This window comes from Pongo pygmaeus, chromosome 6 (genome assembly GCF_028885625.2).
Source record: "Pongo pygmaeus isolate AG05252 chromosome 6, NHGRI_mPonPyg2-v2.0_pri, whole genome shotgun sequence".
NCBI classification, from domain to species: domain Eukaryota; kingdom Metazoa; phylum Chordata; class Mammalia; order Primates; family Hominidae; genus Pongo; species Pongo pygmaeus.
In genome coordinates, this window is record NC_072379.2 from 133,937,697 (window position 1) to 133,960,939 (window position 23,243).

The 23,243-nt window shown below is 36.5% G+C and overlaps 1 protein-coding gene across 14 annotated transcripts in view; it reads left to right on the forward strand.

Annotated features, from left to right (window-relative positions):
• Positions 1-23,243, forward strand: part of AGBL3 (AGBL carboxypeptidase 3) — a 155,354-nt gene that overhangs the window by 4,340 nt on the left and 127,771 nt on the right. For 6 of the 14 annotated variants that reach the window (XR_010126993.1, XM_054494618.1, XM_054494620.1 and 3 more), the window contains one exon: positions 2,626-2,811. Coding sequence is in view for 13 of the 14 variants with exons in the window: in XM_054494618.1 (XP_054350593.1) it covers positions 2,626-2,811 (186 nt within the window). In the remaining variant the exon portion in view is untranslated. Of the gene's footprint in view, positions 1-2,625; positions 2,812-4,385; positions 5,814-19,238; positions 21,697-23,243 lie in introns of those variants that run through there. The other 8 variants (XM_054494627.2, XM_063667858.1, XM_054494626.2 and 5 more) reach the window with 3 other exon arrangements.

Here is a 23,243-nt window from a genome sequence, read left to right on the forward strand (position 1 = left end):
GCCTTTTGCCCTGAGAACTGGTCCTATTCCTGGTTTTCCCTTATTCATGCTATGCTGTGTAGATTCTGGGTCAATGTATTTCTTCTAGCAGGCAATCAATCCAGTTAGGTTGAAGCAATAAGTTCTGGTGCCCCTTCTGTGGATAATTCAGATTTCAGTTCTGATCTGTAAGCCTTTGCTATGCTTATTTGGTTCTTTCCCATGCCAGTGTAGTTCAGGGGTTTTGAGACTTGTATAGATGGTTCAGAGCCCTGTTGAGTTCTCTGAAGTTTTCCTTGTATTGGTTTGGGACTATCTTGCACATGTGTAATTCAGGGATTGAGCTGAGACATTTGTGTGTGGTTGGGGGGGTGGTTAAAGTTTCAGCTAAGTTTTCATAGTCTTTGAGAGTGTGTCTGCTTGCATAGCTCAGGGATTAGGATGAGACTTTTGTGCGCTCTTACACAGGATTAGGAGATACCTTTCTCTGGTTCCTTTCTTCCCTTCAGATTCCCTCCACACTGTAAGGACCCCTTTTCCTGGTTCTTCTGTTAAGAAAGACTGGGTTTCTGATTTGGAGAAGGCATTTTTTTTTTATTTTCTTGTATGTGTACATATTGTCATTTCTTAGTCTAGGCCAGAATTTCTCAACCTCTACACTACTGACCACCCCACCACGTTCTCCCATGACATCCTGTATATGCCTGCGTGGTTGCCCTTCCCATATCATATCACCTAACCCTTCCTTCTTTCTCTCTGTACTGAGAATGCCTTGATCTCAGAGGCTGTCTTATCAATGTTCGTATCTCTTCCAAGCACTGGGTCTGGCACATAGTAGGTAATCACTAAATAGGATATTATCATTGTTAGGGGGGTGTGACTAAATTATTCTGCTCAAGAGAAAAAGAAAAGGCTACTCTCAAGCATTTTGGAATCAAACATTTATAATAAAAAATAACTCCAAACTTTAGTAAACAGAAAAAAAAGGACTCAGTTTCTATCTGAGATTTAGCCATTTGCACCACCACACTGCTTTGTGCACGGGGCCTGCCATTCAGCAGGCCAGAGCAAACAAGGGGCTGGACTTACTTTCCTGTGGGGGTGCTTCTCTAAGTATTAACTCTACAGTCTGCTCTTGTTTACTTTTCAAATTCTTCGGATAGTTATGTTTTTGTATTTTATCTAGAGTTTAGTTGGAATGAGTGAGAGAGAAGGCCTGTATAAGACTTATGTTGCCACAGCAGAACTAGAACTCTTGTTCATTAACTTTTGGGTGAATGACAAACTTGCAAATTTTACATGTGGTTGCTGGATTTTGTTGTACTCAGTTAAAGAATGTTGGACTTTGTCCTAATAAGCAGTTTTGCTTGTGGATCAGTTTCATTACTTTGAGGCTTGCCTTTCAGCTTTGTTAGAGTGTGTCCAGCCAGAACAGTCTTTACTCCAGGGCTGAGTTCATTATTTAGGTGTCAGCTCACATGTTACCTCTTCAGAGAAATCTTGCCTGACCACCCTATCGAAAATAGCATTCTCACTCCCACTTTCCCATTTCTAATCTTCATTTATATTTCTGTGTTTTATTTTTGTAGCATTTATGATCACTGAAATTATCTTGTTTTCCTATTTATATATGCCCTACTACAGTGTAAGCTCATGATGGCAGGGACATTGTTTTTTTCACCCTGTATGGCAATTGTCTGTATATAGTTTTTAGCACATAGTAGATGCATGATAAGTATCTGTTGAATGAATGAGTCTATAGAACAATCCTGATAAGTAGCTAGGGCAGGTGATATTATTAGTTACTGACCTGTAGTAAGATTTATGTTCAAAGAGGCTGCCTTGCCCAAACAAAGTCATACAAAAACAAAGTGATAAAAGGGAAGGAATCCAGTTATCTGAGCCCTAGTCCAGTTGCGGTATCAGCTGTTGTACAAAAATAACCAAGAACTAAATCTCGGCAAAAAGCCACATTTCAGAAGTGAAAGAGCAAGAGGAGTCAGTGAGACAAATGGAAAACCAAATATGTGGAAGGGAGGGGGAAACCCAGGAAACGTATCATAAGAGGAGTGCGCTTAAGGAGGGTGATAATCAACGTCAAACTGATGCCATACAGTATCACACCAAAACACCAGATCACTGCATGGCCTGCTTGGTGTGGCCCCATGCTAGTCTATGTGAATTGTGTTCCTGGCATTGTATCACACAGTAGCTCTAGAAGGAGAACTGAGAAAAAGTTGTGACTGAGTTCACTAGCAAACCTTGAGAATACAGTTCTAGGAAGTGGTGAGGAATTATAGTTCATCACTGTATTTAACTCGTTAAGACAAATAGTGTGACTACATTTAAGAAGAGTCAAAGTAGATGATTTTCTAGAAAAGCTACGAGAAACATGTTTTTAAACTAGTAATGAGCTTTTAGAATAAATTAATAGTATAAAGGTCAACTATTTTTTGGCTATTGTGAAGATCAGTCATCACAAAATTTCATTAGTACTTTTATAAACAGTGCCATGAATTATAAAACATTTATAATGATACCCACACATTGAATAGTGTTGAAAGGAAAAAAGGAACTATATAAAAATTACAGGAGTTGGTATTTTTCTTCTTCCCACTCATGACTGTGTTTGAATCTTTTTCTCAGCTGACTCTTTTGGTGATCCCTTCTTCCCCCGGACTACACAGATACTATTAGAATATCAGCTAGGGAGATGGGTGCCACGTCTTCGTGAACCACGGGATTTATATGGTGTCTCTTCTTCTGGTCCATTGAGCCCAACACGGTGGCCATACCATTGTGAAGTCATCGATGAAAAAGTCCAGCATATTGGTATGTTTTTAGCAGTTTGGGGGATTCAGACATTAGCAAACTTACTTTGCCAACCTTGATTTTAATGAGGAGACTCACAATGTTAGAAAACAGTCATTCCAACAGAAATATAACGTGAGCCACATATGCAATTTTAAATTTGCTTGTAGCCACATTTAAAAAGGCAAATATTTGGGTTAAATAAAAATCAATTTTATTTAACCCAAATATATCCAGAATATTTCACATTCTTTTTGTCCAAAGTCTTCAGAATCTGTTGTGCATTTATCTTTACAGACATTTGAATTGAGATCAGCCACATTTCAAGTGTTCAGTAGCCACATGGGCTTAAATGGAGGCACTTACAGCATTTGCTTGGCTCCTGAAGCTTTAGCAATTCTAAACAATTCCAAAGGGCATGACGGTGTCCCAGGCACAAACTCATACACAGAGTGAAGTCATAGATGGAGGCTATGCCGGAATGGCTGTGAGCTGTAGTCCTGCTATTTGTGGCTCTCTGTCTCTTTCTCCTTATTTCCTCCTTGTAGGTCTGTCTTCTTCTTAGTGTATCTTTATCTTCTTTTACCACTTTCTGCCTTTTTCCTTTTTTCCATTTCTTTTCCTCTTTCATTTTCTCTTTCTGCTCCTTTGTCTTTTTCCCACTTTCTGCTTTTTCCTTTAATGGATGTTTATGAAACTGAAGAGTATATATTTTAGTATATATAGATTTTAATGTTTCTGTATGTGTCCATTCCCAAATTCATTTTTTGCTTTTCCAAGTAAAGCTTATAGCCTCATCTCTCCAATCCGTACACAGGCATGACAGAAACATCCCATTGTTCATCATCTTTTCACTGCCATGACAGAAACATCCCATTGTTCATCATCTTTTCACTGCCATGACTTTCCACCTTTTGTTGATTGAGGCACGTAAACATACGTTATTGCCAGGTAGAGATCTTATGGATGCTCATTGGTGAATAAAAAAAAATTACACATACATACTTTTTATAACTACACTTATTGCAGTGCCTACTGGGAGTTCTTAAAAACTAAATTTTCTTCATATATCATCTGGCATATAGATAGATAGATATGGGGAGAAAGGACGGGTGGAGAGAGAGAAAACACAAAAAATGATTTTTGTTCATAGAAGACAAAGGTAATTTTCCTCAAGAATTCCAAAGTTATAGGGTTAAAAATATATTAAAGAATTCATGCTTAATAGTACTAAACAGAATCACTTATTTACACAGATCTCTTCAAAGCTGGGTTTATATTTATCTTCTGTAGTATAGGACATCTCTCTCCCTTTTTCTCCTTTCAGTCCTTCTACTATCGTCCCCACCTCTCTTCTGCTACCACTCCCTCCAACCTCATTTTTGCTACAGCACCAGGTCAGGAAATAAAAAAGTCCAGCAGAGAAAACACTGCCATGCTACTGAATTTGAACCTTCTCCCAAGCCTTTCTTTTTGTACTTTGGTTCTGTTTCCTAGCCTCCTCATGACATATTTGTGGCAGAGGGAATGGATAAGGAGCAATAAAGGAAAATCCCTACTGCTCCTACTGTGACTTCTGCCTAATTTCTCTCCAGTAGCAGTGACGAGAGAATGAGAGCAGAAGAGACCCAAAAGGAAGAGGAAAGCAAGACCCCGTCGGCCCACTGCTTCTCAGTGTCACTTCCAGCCGCATGTGCTCATTCCACTCAACTTGGTTCCACCTCACCTAACTAGAAAACCCTTCTGTCACATCTTTGCCACACCTTTCTTTTCCTTAAATTTCCTAGCCCTCACTTTCAGGCGTCATTTTGCCCTCAGTCACAGGAGTCACCATCAGCAGCTCAGAGTGGGGAGAGTTTCTATTTTCCTTAGTTGCTTGGTAATCCCCCACTGTTACTGCTGAGGTTCTTTCAGATGTGGGCAGCTGTGTTTCTGGCCTCTTCTATTGACATTCTAAATATAGTTTCTAACCAAAATATTGTTGTAAGAGTGGCTAGAATTTGTGGTGCCTCCTTTCAGATATCTTACATAATAAATAGGCTTTGGGCTCTGTGAATCCAGCCTCCACCCTGGTGAAGGTGCAGCCTCTCTCAGCATACGTTTCCCATGATCCCTAGAGTCATGATGTCACACAGCTACTGGTCACACTATCTGTGCAAGGTATAGTCATGCTGGATAAAAGCTTTATTTTGGGCTATGCCACTGTTCATTTTCAGTCTGTGCCCCTGAAATTTTTGCAAGCTCTGCTGGTCCTCAAGCCAACTGGAACACCCAATACAATACATCCTTGTGTAGGAAGAATCAGAATCTTCTCCCACATGTGTCCTTGATGGCTTTTTCCACTTTGCTTGCTAGCATTTCAGAAAGTTTACTTCCCACAGTCTTACATATTGCTCTAGACCTTGCTTTTGTCACTTGACTATTGCAAAGATTTTACAAATTTGAATATTTGAAAGGACTTATAAGACTTCACAGAGCATTCTTCTGTGTGGCTTTTATTTAAAGGCACAGGATACAGTGCAGCAAGAGAAAGATACTGTGGCAAGCATTGGGACCCAGGTGTAAGCTTTCCAGGGGCTTTATTCACACATACACTGCCTGTCTTCAGATTGAAACACCAAGATCTATGTGATGCATCTTAGCTTCAGAAAACCTCAAGGCAAAAGTTCCCATCTGGGTTTTTAGATCCCTGTAGTCATGACATCAAGCCAGGCTGTCTTCCTGATTCTGCCAAATGAAAACCATCAGTAAACAAACTGGCCATGCGGGGGACATGAAACTCTCAGGGGGAGTTTCAGACAGTAAACAGCACATCATTAATCTTACTGTTCTTCTCTTGGCCAAGAGTCAAAGCTGGACAGCCAGAATTCCCCAGAGGTAAAAATAGAGCTTTTCTAGTCCAGCTATAAATTAACTCTGTCTTACACAGTCATCTATCTTGAAAGACTTTCCATATCAGTTTATATATATTAGTCTCCTTTTTTGTAAACTGGTACATCAGATTTCATTAAATGGATGAATCAGAATTTCTTTCACTGGTACCTTATTAATGAATTTAAGGGGTTTCCAGTCATTGGCTCTGACAAAACTGCATAAATATCCTTTTATGTGTGGCCTAATGCATATATACATACATATTTTGGGGGTACATTCCCATAATTTCTAGTATAAGGATACTGTCAAATTTTCCTCCAAAAAGAGTTGCATCGATTTAGAGTCATAAAAGCAAATAGTTTATGAGTATGGTCAGGGGTCCTCAGGACAAGTCATATTCAACGATTTGCTACAAGGACTTGCAGAACTCAGAGAAGCCATTATACTCATGGTTATGGTTTATTATGTCCCTGAAAGGACACAGATTAAAATCAGCAAAGGTAAATGGCGTATAGCAGTGGTCCCCAAACTTTTTGGCACCAGGGACCAGTTTCGGGGAAGATAATTTTTCTATAGATGTGGGGGGATGGTTTTGGGATGAAACTGTTCCACCTCAGAGCGTCAGGCATTAGTTAGATTCTCATGAGGAGCACACACAACCTAGATCCCTTGCATGCACAGTTCACAATAGGAAGAGCTTGTGCTCTTATGAGAATCTAATGTTGCTGCCGATCTGACAGGAGGCAAAGCTCAGGTGGTAATGCTCGTTCGCCCACTGCTCACCTGCTGCTGTGTGGCCTGGTTCCTAACAGGCCATAGACCAGTACTGGTCCATGGCCTCAGGGCTGGGGACCTTTGCTATGCGGCAGAGTCCAGATGAGACCAAGCACAAGCTTCCAGTTGTTCTCTCCCTGTGGAGTCTTAGAAACAGCACTTCATTCTCCCAGCCATAATGTGAGATAATATGAAGTGCTGCAAATCAGGGAAGCTCATCTAGCTTTGATGTCACTGGTTTCTATTGCAGGTTGGTTATATTTACATTAAGTGCCCACATGGCTGACCTTAGTTACTTAGTCTCTGGCCTTTCCAGGGGTCAAAATTGATACTGTGTGTCCAAGGCCTCTACCACCACCACTACCACAATAAATCAATTGTTAGCATAAACTACTATCTGACATAGCCCAAGGTCCCAGGTAGACAAAGATACTCTTAATGAGGCAAGGTATTCCAAGGCATCAGAGGCTATCTCCCAAGAGTTTAGCAAGGTCCAAACCTTTACAATGTGCAGGGTTTGGACAACCAAGGCCTGCTGAGTTAATTATTTACACACAGGCTACCCACCGTCCCTTGGCCTAGGCTTTCTTTAACAAAGAGCCTAGTTTGTAACTAGTATAATTATCTCCTATTTTAATATTCTGCTATTTATACGTTTTAACAAACTTGTGCATAAATATTCAGCATAGAAATTAACTCATAATTAAGTAGATCCAGTTCTTACTCAGCCCATTTTTCATTGATATTACATACCAAGGAGGCTGTGATTCAATTTTCCAATACATTTGATCATCATATGACTTTACCTAAGGTAGAGGAATCATACCAGCAATACCAATGTTATACGGTATCTGCAGTATTGTAGTAGATGTAACCTGAAAAATAAGAATCAAAAGATAATGGCCCATTACCTCTGTCATTAACAATTAATTGGTCCAGTTCATATTATATCTTATGACCAGAATGTCTCCCAGAGCAATGCCACTCAAGTTTGCAGGCTTCCATTCAACCTTTTCAGCTTCTAAGAGTAAGGCTAGTCTTAGAAAACTGACTTCACCTTTTTACGCATCTAGTATAATTAAGCTAAGAGACTACAGTCTCTTGCTCTGAGCCTCTCTCAAAACACCAGTGTAATACTAGATTTTCCTCATTACCTATTGCATTTATTTATTCCTGTGCCTTGGCTATTTCTCCTATTTTTCACTTGTCATAATTTTTTACCCACACATTTTCATCTTTGGAAGAGTTGTTAGGCTTAGCCACTGTCCTGGTCTAGATTGCCAGCAGTAATACCAGTCTAGCTTGTGCTTCCTTTCAGCTCATTCCCTTGTATTTAGAGTAAGGATATATAGGTACAGAACTAGTGGGCTATCTTGACCACCAGGAAATACAGCTGCATTCACTATCAATCTGAATTTTACCAGGTGGGGTGAAGACACAGTCCACCCCGTTAGGCCCATAGCAATTCTGACATAAAGGTTGAAAGGTAAGTTTCTTGCTTAAGAATGATTCCTGTTTCTAGCACCTGCAGTCTCCAACCACTGCCCCAGGCTGGAAAAAAAAAGAAAAGTTGAGGTGACTGGAGAAATCGCTTTGTAGTTTGTACCAGTGTCCTCCTCCATCCCTTCCTCTCCAGATCCACCATAAAAGTAAAAGAATTCGTCAAGTGGGGACCCACTCTTGTCCCCCTCATGTTGAATGTGCATACACATGAAGGTATATATGTCAGCCCTTCCTGCCTTTATCACCCCCCATTTTAGAGAAAAAAAGTTTCAATTACCTTTTCCAATTCTCTAATAAACCACTAGTCCATTTTGATGTGATATCTTTTTGCCCATCATTAGACACTATGGGCTGTAAAGTGTGTTTCTTGGTCTGAAGAAATATAACTTGATGGTCCAAATTGCCACAGTATCTTCTGTTTCAGTCCTTTTATAGTATTTTAAGCATTTTGTGTCCATCTACCTCTGGGGGTGCAAAGCCTAGTTCAGAGTAAATGTCTAGTCCTGTCAGGACCCTTTTATAGTCTCTGGGGGCTACCACAGCATACTGATGTAGTTACTTGTCAGTTGTGTGTGCCACCTTCTCCCCAGGAAATCTGCCCATAGCCACCTGCAGTCTCTATCTCTCTTGAAGTATTTATTTATATTTTGTGCCTCAGAGGGAGTAAGAGAAATATGCCAACAATCAGCCCATGCCTACATTCCTACACCTCTCCCATTTCCATTTATTTCATGGACCCACATGCCCATCTCAAGTAAACACACCAAGTTTCCCACTTACTGGGTCCAGTCATCATCTGATCCTGGAAGAGTGTTCTTCTGGTGGGCATTGACACATCCTACTTTAATGTGCCCCTAAATTCCATGGTGATTTCCATAGGATGGTGCCCCACATGGGGCATCTAATAGACTAGTTTTTCATCGCCTATCTATTTTACCATATGGCCAGCCATTGGCACATCCAAACTTTGATTATCTTTAAATGGAACTTTTATACTTGTTCAGTTTTTTCATCACTGCAAGGACAGCATATAGTTCAGCCTGAGCAGATTGTTCTTACCTTCTTCAATCAGAACTTTTCCATCATCTGATGTAGTACAGTAGTCTTCCAAACAGGATGTTGACTATCCACCTTAGAACTGCCATCAGTCAACCTAGCAGCTCTCTTTCAATAGAGAGCTGTTCACAGGGCACTGCCCAGGTGGCCATAGGATTTGGTGGCTCCTCAGCTGATTTCAAAGTAGGCTCCAGTGGAAAAGAGACCTCCTGCACATGAACAGAATGAGTACCTCCTTGCACTGTCCCAGTAACATTGTCCTGTATAAACCGTTTCCATTTATTATGGAGCCCTTCTGGGCACTGCCTTATTAGAGTGTTTCTTTCACATCACTTAAGGCATTGTGGGCATTTCAGCTTTCACGGTTATATGTCCTTCAGTATAATGGTTAATTTTATGTGTCAGCTTGACTGGGCCACGGGATGCCCAGATAGCTGGTAAAACATTATTTCTGGATGTGCCTCTGAGGGTGTTTCTGAAATAGATTAGTATTTGAATTGGTAGATTCAGTAAAGAAGATCCACCATCGCCAATGTAAGGAGGTGGGGCATCATCCAATCTATTGAGGGCCTGCCTGAATAGAACAAAAGGATGGAGGAAGGGTGAGCTCTCTCTTCTTGAACTGGGATATTCATCATCTGCCCCAGACATCAGAGCTTCTAGTTCTCAGGCTTTTGGACTTGGACTGAATTACACCACCAGCTTTCCTAGTTCTACAGCTTGTACACAGCAGATTGTGAGACTTCTCAGTCTCCATAATTTGTGACAATGTATATATGCATATGTGTATATTCACTGATATAATAAATACACACACACACACACACACACACTACTGGTTCTATTTTTTCTGAAGAACCCTGACTAATACATTCAGTCACAGGGGCATTTTCAACTAATGACCAATAGCAAGTTAGTAATTGGTTCTCAAATGCTGTATATCTTACAGCTGCATCTGAAAATTTTCTGGTCCAAATTCTGGCAGTCACTGCTGGATGGTGCTAACAGGCTTTTTCCATAAGCCCCAATCTCTGGTACATACAGGGCTACTGTAGAGAAAATGTGTCGGTACCAGCAGCCCAGTTTCTAACACGTCATTGATTAAAGGTGTAATCTATTTTTGTGCACCAGGTATTCTATACTATTTCCAACTAAAATCTGTGGGCTTGGACAATTCTATAGGTTCCCATTAGCAGGTATGCTGGATAAAGGGCAAATTTACATGCCTTCAGTTTTACAGTATTAGGTAGGGAAGTGTTCCCCAATCAGATATAAAATCCATCCCAATACATTCAGGTAAAGGAGATACATCCAGTTCACATGAAGTCCATTTAAATATTTCAGTTTTAATCTCAACTTTCACCTTAATTTCATCAACCATTTCATGGCTAAATCCTCCCAACCTAACTGTAGTCCACATTAGGATTTCACCAACAGATTTTGGAACCTCAGTGCATTGGTCTGCCATGTCAAAGAGTCCCAGAAAAGCTTATTATCCACCCCCTGTCCATTTTAACCACATGTGCATGTAGCCCATGTCCCCAAACAAGGATCAGACTAAAGGACCCTGACCCTTTTCATCAGTCTTTATCCATATTAGTTTGTGAGACAATTGCCACAGATGATTTGAGGTAACATTTTTCATTGTCCTTTTTGCCTTTCAGCTTTGTTAATTCCTCCAGACTAAGGTAAATAGAACAGATTTGTTTAAAGCTCTTCAAAGTCGGGGTATGCCAGGAGCTCCCATTGGTCTATGTAATCTCCAATAGTGCTTCATTAAGACCTTTGATCCCATCAGTGTCCAACCTGCTGGGATGAGTCCCTTGATTCTTCCTTTTGTCTTTCCCTATTCTTTCATGACTCATGTTATTTTAGCTGTCAGTTTTTTCAGCATGTTATTTGTCTCTTTGTTGGAAACCCTGAAGCTAGTGTCTGTAGCTTGGACCAGCTGAAATTCAAGCTTGGCCCAGTGTCAGGATTTGCCTCAACACTTTACTGTAATTTTAGCTATTACACATAATAACTGAGAGACTGTATATTTAGCTTGTTTCTTGTCGTTTTGCATTTCCTTATGCATCCAGTGAGCCAACTCTTTGGGAGTTAGATTTATCATTTCTAAATTCCAGTGGTGACTTTTACTCCTAGTAACTGGTTGCAACACAGCTGCTACTTCACACTATGGTGGCCCAGTGGCCATACAGAATCAAAGGTTTGTCAACTCCTACCCTCTTACCCTTCCTTTTCCCAAACCATTCTTTCGCCACATTTCAGTGAGTCAGGGTAATTCTAGTGAATCCCACTTCTGATGTCACCTGTGATCAGGAGTCCTGAAGACCACCCCAAGTTTCGATGATTCGTTAAAAGGACTCGAGAAATTCAGAAAAACCATGACATTAATGGTTGTGGCTTGTTACAGTGAAATGATACAGACTAAAATCAGCAGAATTAATTTAGGGCAGAGTCCAGGAGAGACTAGATGTGGGCTTCCAGTTGTCCTCTCCTGGTGGAGTTTTATAGACAGCACTTACTTCTTCCAGTCATGATGTGAGATAACACTCATGAAGTACTGCTAATCAGGGAAGCTCATCCAGCCTTGGTGTCCAGAGTTTCTATCAGGGGCCAGTTATGTCTGCATGGAATGCCCATGTGGCTGGCTTTAGTTATTCAGTCCCCAGCCTCTCCATCCAAAATTAATATAATGTGGCCCAGAGCCCCCCACCACAACTCACATTATTAGCATAAACTATCTGATGTAGCCCAAGGCCCCAAGTAGACAAAGAAACTCTGAACAGGCAGAATATTTCAGGGTCTTAGAGGTTATCTCCCAGGAGTTGGACAAGGTCCAAATCTTTCTTTGGATGTACAGGGTTTGGACAACCTAGGCCATCTGAGTGCTGCACAATGAGAGTACCTATTTTCCCATACTCTCATCAATACTGTTAATCACTCATTCTGGTTTTTGACAATCTGATATTGTTTACTTGATATGTGTTTTTTGTTCATGTATTCTTTATGGATGAGATTGGAACATTTTATCTACTGACTTTATATAAGCTACCTGATAAAATCCTTTGCCCATTTTGCTATTGATTGGACTTTTTTTCTTCTCAATCTGTAAGTGCTTTCTGACTATGCAAGAGATTTGATTACTGTGTCTTATATGTTGCATGCTATTTTTCTCAGTTTTTCATTTGCCTTTTTGTCTTTGTCATGCATAAATTTGTAGTTTTTATGTAGTTACTTTGTCTATCATTTTTAAATGATTTCTGGGGTTTTGAAATTTTCATACTTCTTTCTTAGTAGTATCCAAGTGTATTTTTTGTGATTAAACTTTTGATCCATCAGGAATCCATTTTGATATAAGAAGTAAACTTCCAATCCAGTCCTATTATTAAATGCCTGGTGAGTTGTTCCAACAAAATTTATTAAATGAATTATCTTTTTCTACCCACTTACAATGCCACATGTATGATATACTAAACTTTTAGGTCCAATTTTGAATTCTGTTCCATTAATCTGTCTTTCGATATGCCAGCATGAAACTGTATTACTATAGCTTTTAAACTATAATTCTGTTATGTGATAAACTTAGTTCCTTACTGTTTTACTGTGTTCAAGATTTTTCTGGCTACTTTTGCCTTATTATGTCTCTATATGGAATCTAAAATAAGCTTTCCTAGTTGTCCTAAAATAAATAAACTGGTAACTTTATTGTGATCACATTAATTTATAGATTAACTTAAGGAAGAGTAACATACTTTTAAAATTGCACCTTCCTGTCCAATAATAAGATTTGTTTTCCTTTATCTAGTTATCCTAGTTTTCCTTTATCTCTCTTATTATACTTTTAATTTTTTTTTTCTGCACCGTTTCTAAGTTTATTGTTAGGTATTTTATTTTGTTGCTAAAACTATTTTTGTTGTGAGAATAGCAATTTCAAATAGAATATTTATTATTTTATATTTTGTAACTTGTTTACATACAGGAAAGTTATTTTTGTGTGTATTACTTTTGAAAATTGCCATACTTTGTTTCTAATATTTAAATTATTATATATGTTCCAATTGTACAGTTATCCTGTATTAATGTAATTATATCTCCTAATTTCCAGTTTTTATACCTTATATTTCTTTTTTGTACTAAATGCATTTACTGGTGCTGTCAAAAAATATTTAATAATGTTGCCTTTATCTTATTCTTCATTTTAATGGGACTAGTTTTACTGTTTTCTCATTAAGCAAATTATTGGCTTCTGGTTTAAAATAAATTTCTTTGATTCTGCTAAGGAGTTAACAATTTATTCTTATATTATTAAGAAAACTTTACGAGAAATTATTACTAAACTTTATTAAATGCCTTTTTAACATCTATGGGGTAGAGGGATTATGATATTCTTCTCATTTGACCTATTATGTTGGTGAGTTATATTAGTTTTTTAATATTGAACCAGTTGTATAGTATTGAAATAAAGTGGTTAGTCATTGTGAATAATTTTTAGTGGGTTGCTGAATCCTGTTTTCTCATTTTATGCAGGATTTTTGCTTTAATATTCATAAATAAGATCGATTTTTAAAAATTTTCTAGCTTGTGTACATTTATCAGGTTTTGGTGTAGACGTTATTTAGAATTCTTTGCTTTAGAACAGTTTCAATAATGTTTTAATTAATGTTCTTTTTAATTTCGAGAGAAATCTTCTAAAACTGCATATTTTGTTACTGTTTTAGAGAGACAGAGAATATTGCTATTATAAAACTTCTCAGTTTCTTCTTTGTTACATCTAAGTTTCCTATATATTCTATTCCAGGGACAGTTTTGGTTATTTATTTTCCTAGAAAAATACTTTTCATGCAGGATTTTAAAATTCATTTAATAAATTTAAGCAAAGCATTCTCCTAGAATTGCTATAATTTCCTTTAAAGATAGGAGATTTTTTTCCCTTTGTCCTAATATTTTACATTGTGTTTTTGCATTCTTATTTTTCTCCCCTGAGTATGTTGGTAGGCTTTATCTTGTTAATTTTTTCAAAGAATCAGTGCTTGAAATTATTTATTAGTTCTAGTTTTGTGCTGTATTCTAATTTATTAGTTAATTTTTTTTATAAATCGGATTTATTTAGATTTATTTTGCTCTTTATTTAACCTCTTGCTCTGTATTAACTTCTTACTTCCCAGTATTTTATTAAGAATGTTTTCAAATATGCAGATAAATTGAAAGGATTGTACAGGAACCCATATGGCCATCAACTAGATTCTTACAATCAATAATTTACTATATTGCTTTATCACATATGTAGCCATCTATCCATCCCTCTCTTTATCCATCAAGTCCTTTTAGTTTTTTATTCATTTCAGAGTAAGTTGCAGATATCCTTACATTTCACCTCTAAATATTTTTAGCATGTATATTGTCACCTAGAATTCCTTTTTAGTTTTGAGGTACATTTTACAAAAGATGAAATTCACAAATCTAATTGTATCAATGAATTTTAACAAATTTAACAAATGCATACATTTGTGTAATCTAAACGCATACCACAGTATAAAACATTACTGTTATAATTACTTTTTAAAAATTACTTAGGTGTAAATCTAACAAAACATGTATAAGACTTGCATTCTTAAAACTACACAATGTTGATGAAATAAATAAAAGACGATCTAAATAAATCAAGAAATATACCATGTTCATGATTAGGACTCAGCTCAACGTGGTAAGATGTCAACTCTCCCCAGTTGACATATAGGTTTCAAGAAATTCCTATCAGGATTTCTTTTTGTAGATGTAGACAAAATTATTCTAAAATTTATATGGAAAGGCTAAAGAACTAAAATAACTTTTTAAAAAAGCAGCTTTGAAAATGAAGCATGAAATGGGATAAAGTAGCCTCTTACCTCAAGCTTTTATATAGCTACAGTAGTCAAAGCTATGTGGTATTAGATCAGTAGAAGAGAATAGAGAACTCAGAAGTAGAACCACACAAATATTCCCAAGTGGTTTTTGATGAAAAGTGAAAAAGCAATTTAATGGAAGAAAGTTTGCATTTTCAACAAATATTGCTGGAGAAATTGGATATCCACAGGAAGAAAAGAGAGAGACAAAGGAAAACTTCAACCTAAGTCTAACACCTTATACAAAAATGCATTCAAAATGAATCATAGATTTAAATGTAAAACATACAATTATAAATCTTTTTTAAAATAGAAGAAAATCTTTATGACCTAGAGCTAAGCAAAGAGTTCTTAGAATTGACACCAAAAACATGATTAATAAAAAATTGATAAATTGGACTTCAGAATTAAAAGCTCTTGTTTTGCAAAAGACCCTGTTAAGCAGATGAAAATACAGTGAAGAGGAGGAAAAACAAAGAGCAACATGCTTATGCCAGTTGATTCTATCTCCTTTTTTTATTTTTATTTTTTTTAAAAAAGCTTTCTCAGAAATTCCACCAGAAGTCATCTTTTATCCCTCATTGACTAGAATTATATTGCATGGCTACTCCTGGCCACAGGCAAGCCTGAAAACTTAAGGTTTTTTAATGGAGGTACATTGCTGCCCTGATAAATTCAGGTTTTAGTAAGTAAGGAAGAAAGTTAGAATGAAAATGTGGAGGACAACTAGCAATGTATAGGAAAACTAGCAGTGGAAATTTGGAGGACAGCTAGCTGAGTGCAGGGCCTTATACTCCTAAATACTCTTTTGTTCATGTAACTGTGGACTAACTTGAACAACTACTTGAATCTGCATATGGAAGTGGCTTATCCTGGCAATTACTTAACAAAGTCACCAATTCTGCCTTATGGAAAATAGTCATCTTTTATATCTGCCACATAAGACAAAATAAAGTGGCTCCTCAGCACAACTTTGGAAGTGTGAAATCTTTTGGAGGAATACTTAGATTTGTATACCCTTGAAAAGAAGAAGTTATGTGAAATTTTGTGGCATGTGATTTAAATGCAGAACAAACTGTCTGCTATAGTTGCAAACAGTTTAAAGGCTTGAATATTACCAACTTGTAATGATGTATGTAACTGTCCTGAGAATCTTGTGCTAGAAAACTAAGAGGATGTAATTATCAAATTAGATGAGAACCAGATACAGACTAAAAAGGAATTAAATAACTAAGATGAAATGGACACATGACTGGCAAGACACGAAGTACTGAAACTGACTCAAGATGAAACAGAACATCTAAAGAGACATATAACAAGTAAAGAGATTTAATTAATAATAGAAAAACTACTACAGAGAGTAGCTTAAACCCAAATAGCTTCATTGCTGAATTCTACCAAACATTTAATGTTTAGAACATTCTACCAAACAATTCCTAATTCTTCAAAAACTCTTCCAATAATAGAAGAGGAAGGAATGCTTCCCCATTCATCCCTATGAGGCCAGTATTACTCTGATAACAAAACCACACAAAGACATCACAAGAAAACTACAGTCTAATATATATTATGAATATAGATGTAAAATTCATCAGCAAAATACTAGCAAACTAAATCCAGCAACAAATAAAAAGAATATATATCATGAACAAGTGGAATCTATCCAGATATGTTGTTTGTTCCCTGTACCCAAAAATCAATTAATGTGATAGAACATATCAGTAGAATTAAAAAGAAACAAGATAATTTCAATAAACATAGAAAAGACATTTTAAGAAATCCTAAACCCTTTCATGACAAAAACACTCACCAAATTAGGAAGAGAAAGGAATGTCCTCAATGAAAGGCATCTATGGAAATCCCACAGCTAATATCTACTTAATGGTGAAAAGACTAGATGCTTTCCCCATAAGGTCATGAACAAGACAAAGATACCCACTTTTCCACTTTTATACGACATTGTAATGGAGGTTCTAGCCAGGGTAATTAGACAAGAAAAAGAAGTTTAAAAAGTCCAGATTGGAAAGAAGGAAGTAAAACTATATTTGCCAATAAAATAATTTTGTACATAGAAAATCCTAAGCAATCCACTGAAAAAAACTTTTAGAACTAATATATGAGTTCGGCAAGGTTGCAGAATACAAGATTAATATATAAAAATCAATTGTATTTCTATGCGCTTATAATAAACAACCCTAAAATGAACTTATGAAAACTATTCAATTTGCAAAAGAATAAAATATGAATACATTTAGGTAAAAAGTACAAGACATACTCTGACAACTACAAAACATTACTGAAAGGAAATAAAGATCTAGGTAAATAGACATCCCATGTTTATGGATCAAAAGACTTACTATTATTACAATGACAGTCCTCCCCAAATGAATCTACAGATTCAATGCAATTTCCATTAGAATACCAGTGGGTTGCTTTGTAGAAATTGACAGACTGATACTAAAATTTATATAGAAACTCAAGGAACCCAGAATGGCCAAAAAAAGAAAAAAAAACTTAAGAACAAATTTGAGAGCTCACACTTTCTGATTTCAAAACTTACTACAAATAGTAATTTAGACAGTGTGGTACTGTCATGAGGATAGACATATAGACCAATGAATAAAATTGGAAGTCCAGAAATAAGCCCATGTGTCTGTGGTGAACTGATTTTTGACAAGGATGGCAAGACTATTCAATAGGAAGAGCATTGTCTTTTCAACAAATGGCGCCCAGACAACTGGATAGATAACCACATGCAAAATAAAGAAGTCTGTCCCTTACCTCACACCATATACAAAAATTGATTCAAAATAGATCAAGATCTAACTAACAGCCTGAACTATAAAACCCTTACAAGGAAACATAGAGGGAAATCTTCATGACTTTGGATTTGGCAATGGATTCTTAGGTATAATGCCAGAAGCACAAGCAACAACTGGAAAAAAAATAGATGAATTGAACTTTATCAAAATTGAAACTTCTGTGTTTCAACAGAAACTGTCAAGGAAATGAAAATAAAACCCATAGAACAAGAGAAAATATTTGAAAATTATTTATCTGACAAAGGACTTCTATCTAGACTATATAAAGAACTCTTACAACTCAATATTAAAAAGACACATTTTAAAGTGTGCAAAGGATCTAAATATTTCTCCAAAGTAGATGAACAAATGGCCAATAAACACATGAAAATATGTTCAACATCTTTAGTCATAGGGAAATGCAAATTAATACCACAATAAGATACCTCTTTACCCCCACTAGGATGACTAGAATCAAAAAGTTAGATAACAAGTGCTGACAAGCATGTGGAGAGATTGGAACCCTTATACACTGCTGTTGGGAATGTAAAGTTGTGCAGCTACTTTGGAAACCTGGTATTTCTTCAGAAAGTTAAACATTGAGTTACTATTTGACCCAGCAGTTCCACTTGTAGGTATGTACCCAAGAGAAATGAAAACATATACCCAAACAAAAACTTACATACAAACGTTAATGGCAGCATTTTTCTTAGTGCCACATGGTGGAAACAACCCAAATGTCCATCAGTGGATGAATGGAAAAACAAAGTATGGTATTTCCACACAATATAATATTAATTAGCCATAAAATGGAATGAGGTACTGATACATGGTACAACATGGATGAACTTTGAAAACATTATGCTGAGTGATAGAAGCCAGACACAAAAGAACAAATAATGTGATTCTAATTATGTGAAATGTCTAGAACAGGCAACTATATAGACAAAATAGCACATATGCCTACATCTCACTCAAGGTTAGTGTGGTAGTGTTGGGATTTTTTGTATTGTTTTTTTCTGTTCCCTTTCCCCAGATGCAATGGTTATCTACTAATGTCTTATTATAGATCAAGTGTTTTGTTCCATAAAGGGAGATGCACAGATGGGTCTAGGTGGAGTTTGGCAGAGGCTGCTGTTCCCCTCCCCAACACAACACCACAAGAATAACTTTCCCAGGATTCTCTTTGATCTTCCTTGTGAGCACCTGGTGGGATTCCCAGAGGAAAAGTCTGAAAGTGGGTGCTAACCCACTTATATCTACAGCCCCAAGGGGCTTCACACTCACATTTGGCTTTTAAAAATTTATTTTAAAAGTTTTAGCTGTGCCTTCTTACCAGATTATATGAAGTTCAGCAGCATTTGCCTTCAGTGGGCAGCTACTGAGGTCCAGTTTCACCTTGCAGGTTTCTGTCTTTTCACAGACTTTGGAGCATTTGGTTGCCCTGCAACCTCTTCTATGGTGGGTTGGCAAAAAGTCATTAATTTGCAGTTTGTTAGTTTATTTTTTTGTTGTAAGGGTGAGGATGACACTTTTTTTTTTTTTTTTTGAGATGGAGTCTCATGCTGGAGTGAGTCTCACCAGGCTGGAGTGCAGTGGCGCAATCTCGGCTCACTGCAACCTCCACCTCCCAGGTTCAAGCGATTCTCCTGCCTCCGCCTCCTGAGTAGCTGGGACTACAGGCACGTGCCACCACGCCCAGCTAATTTTGTATTTTTAGTAGAGACGGGGTTTCACCATGTTGGCCAGGATGGTGTCCGTCTCTTGACCTCATGATCCGCCTGCCTCAGCTTCCCAAAGTGCTGGGTTTTTTGTTTTTGTTTTTGTTTTTTTAACATTCTGTATCTCTTCGCTGATATTGGAAATCTGACCTGTAATTTTCAAAAGTGTCAAAGTCATGAAATATAAGGAAAGACTGAAAAGCTGTTCTATATCGAAGAAAACTAAAATACACATTAAAGTTCAATGTAATATGTGTTTCTAAAGTGGATCCTTTTGCTATAGAGGACATTATTTATACAACTGTCCGAATTTTAAGTCTAAGGATTAAATATTAGAAATAAATCAGTATTAATGTCCTGATCTTGATGGTTGTATTATGGTTATTTATATAAGAGGATTTCCTTCACTGGAGGAAATATAAGTATTTGGAGAGGATGGGGTATTATGTTGGCAAATATTTCAGGGAAAAAAAGGTTTTTTTCCTGTTATTGCAACTTTTCTGTATGTTTTCAACTGTTTCAAATAAAAAGTTTAAAAACCACATGCCTAGGAATAAATCTGATAGACAAGATTTCTATGAAGAAGCAATAAAGCATTGAGAGAGATTTTTAAAAGACCTAAGTAAATAGAGGGAAATAGCATGTTCATAGATTGGGAGACTCATTATTTTAAAGATGTCAGTTATCTCCAAACTGATCTACATGTCCCATGCAATACCAGTCAAAATCCCAATTGTGATTTTTTTATAGAAATTGACAAGATACTTTAAAAATGCATATGGAAATGCCAACGACCTCTTAAAAGGACAAAAAAATTGTAAGATTTACTAGCTCTTAAACCTTAATAAAGTTATAGTAATATATGGCATTGCTGAAAGGAAACAGGAATGGAATGGAACAGAGAGCTTAGAAACAGACCTATGCATATATGGTCATTATGACAAAGGTAGAACTGCAAGAGAAAATTAAAGATGGTCTTTTCAGTAAATAATACTGGAATAACTGGATTTCCATATGGAAAAAGTGAAATCTCACCCCAACCTTATGCACAAAAGTCCATTTTAAATGGGTTATGGATATAGAAATGAAAGGTAAAACAATAAGACTTCTAGAAAATAATACAAGAAAATATCTTCATAATATTAAAATCTGGAAAGGCTTAAACAGAACATAAAATACCCTAATCATAAAGAAAAAGACTGATACAATTAAAAACCTCAGTTCATCAAAAAATAAAATGAGGCAAACAATAGATTGGGAGAATATATTAATATTTGCAATACATAACTGACAAATAGATCATTTCTGGAATATACAAAGCATTTCTGAAAGTAATAAGAAAAGACAAACAACCCGGTAGGAAAATGGGCAAGAGACTTGAATGGGCACTTTATAAAAAATGATATTCACATGGCCAATAAACATATGAGATAATATCAACCTTATCATGAAGTCTTGTTGTGATTTTAATTTGCTATTCCCTGATTGTTAATGAGGCTGAGTACTGTTTCACAGACACCTTGCAAGGTTAAATTTAACTTATACTAAGGAATAGTGAGCATATGGAGCAAACAGAACCTTTGTGACCTGCTGGTGGGTGTGTAAATTGGTATAATCATTTTGGATGATAGCTTGGCGTTATTTACTGAAATTGATACATGCCCTGCAACCTAGAATTTTTACTCCCAGTTGTATACCTAAAACTGATGTGAGCACAGGTGCTCTAAGCAATATGTATAAAGCTGTTCATAGCACCATTTTTCTTAATAGCCCCAAACTGAAACAGCCCAAATGTCCATTATAAATAGAAATCGATAAATTGTAACATTTTGTACAATATTATATATCAATGAAATAAGCAAATTTCAGCAATATGCCACAGTGTGGATTGATTTCATGAATATACGTGAAAAACAGCACAGAAGAATACCATATACTGTGTGATTTTAATTTTATAAAGTTCAAATAATAGGCAAAGCAAAGCAATAGTTTTATTTACACTTCTGTATATAAAAACTATATTATACACATGCATATATATGAATGCTTAAGTGGTAAAATTATAAAGGAGAGTAAAGAAATGATTGCATTATATTAAGACTAATGGCTACTTTTCAAAGGGAGGGAGAGGCTGGTGATGGGAAAGGGGCATGAGTGGAGTATGTAAGGTGCTTGCAATGTAATATATCTTGGCCTGTGTGGTATTTGCTTTGTGATAAATCAGTAAGCTGTAGTTCTTTGTTTTTGCACTTTTCATAAGTATAATACCTAATAAACATTTAAACATTTGCTTTGTTTCTGGCCCTGTGAAATGTGGATAGAAGTATGTTTTGGTAGATTTTTTTAATGGGCACAATTGACAAAAAGATGAATACATCAGTGGAACAGAGTAAAATGTCCAGAAATAGACCAACGTGTATATTACCAAATGACCTTTGACAGAGGCACCAAAGAAACCCAGTGAGGGTAAGGAAAGTCTTTTCAGTAAGTGGTGTTGTAACAACTTAGCATACATGTAGAAAAAAAAATCCTTGACCTCTACCTCACTAGTAAACAAAAATTAATTCAAGACAGATCACAGACCTAAACTAAGCTATATATAACCTAACATTATAAAGCTCCTAGAAGAAAACATGGAACAATATCTCTGTAGTTATAGATAAGGCAACAATTCCTTAGGAGCCAGAAAGAAAAAAGAAACAATGAAAAATTAATAAAGTTGACTTCATCAAAATTTAAAATTTCTCATTAAGAGACAGTTAAAAATGAAAAGGAAAGCCACAGTCTATAAAAATATTCCCAACACATATATGACAAAAGACTTGTATGCAGAATATATGAAGAATTCCTATGAACCAATAATCAAAACCTAATTTTAAAATGGACAAAAGACTCGAACAGACATTTCTCAAAGAATTATAATAATCAATAATCATATGAAAACATTTTTCAACATGGGAAATGAAAATCTGAACCACAATGAGATACCACTTTGCATCTACCAGGATGGCAAAAAATTTAAAAGACTGACAACCAAATATTAGAAAGCAGAGCAACTGGAACTCTAATACATTGTTGGTGGGAATGTAAAATTGCATAATCACTTTGTAAAAAGGTTTGACAGTTTTGTTTCTTAATAAAGGAAAATATACATGTATTCCCTGACCAGCAGTTTATCTCTTAGGTAAATAAAGACATAACTATTAGGTCCACTAATGGTCAAATTGTGGCAATCCATATTAGAGAACACTATATAGATGTTAAAAAATGACAAAGATCTATGTATATTAAACATCTCTAAGATGTTTAGTGAAGTGGGTGAGAAAAACAAATTGGTGATCAGTATATATAGAATGATGCCATATACATGAAGAAGACATTGTGGTTGATTGCATTGTAGTTGATTAAGTCAGTTAGTACAAGACACTTCTGCTGACAGTCATGTTGTTTTACATTTTACAACGGTAAGGCTTAGGATGAGGATGACAAAGTGGAGAGACATAAAGAAAGTGAGCTCTGGATGACCACTGAGTCACTGATTATACCATCCCTTGAATCCACTCTACTTCTGAGTTTCTAAATATGTGAAATAATATATTTTCTTAGCATATGCCAAAAGCATCTGAACTGGATGGTTGAAAGTGAGAAAGCCTAAAAAGATAAAAACCAAAATGTTGGCCGGGTGCAGTGGCTCATGTCTGTAATCCTAGCACTTTGGGAGGCCAAGACGGGTGGATTGCCTGAGCTCAGGAGTTCGAGACCAGCCTGGGCAACACGGTGGAACTCCATCTCTACTAAAATACAAAAAAATTAGCTGGGCATGATGGCATGCGCCT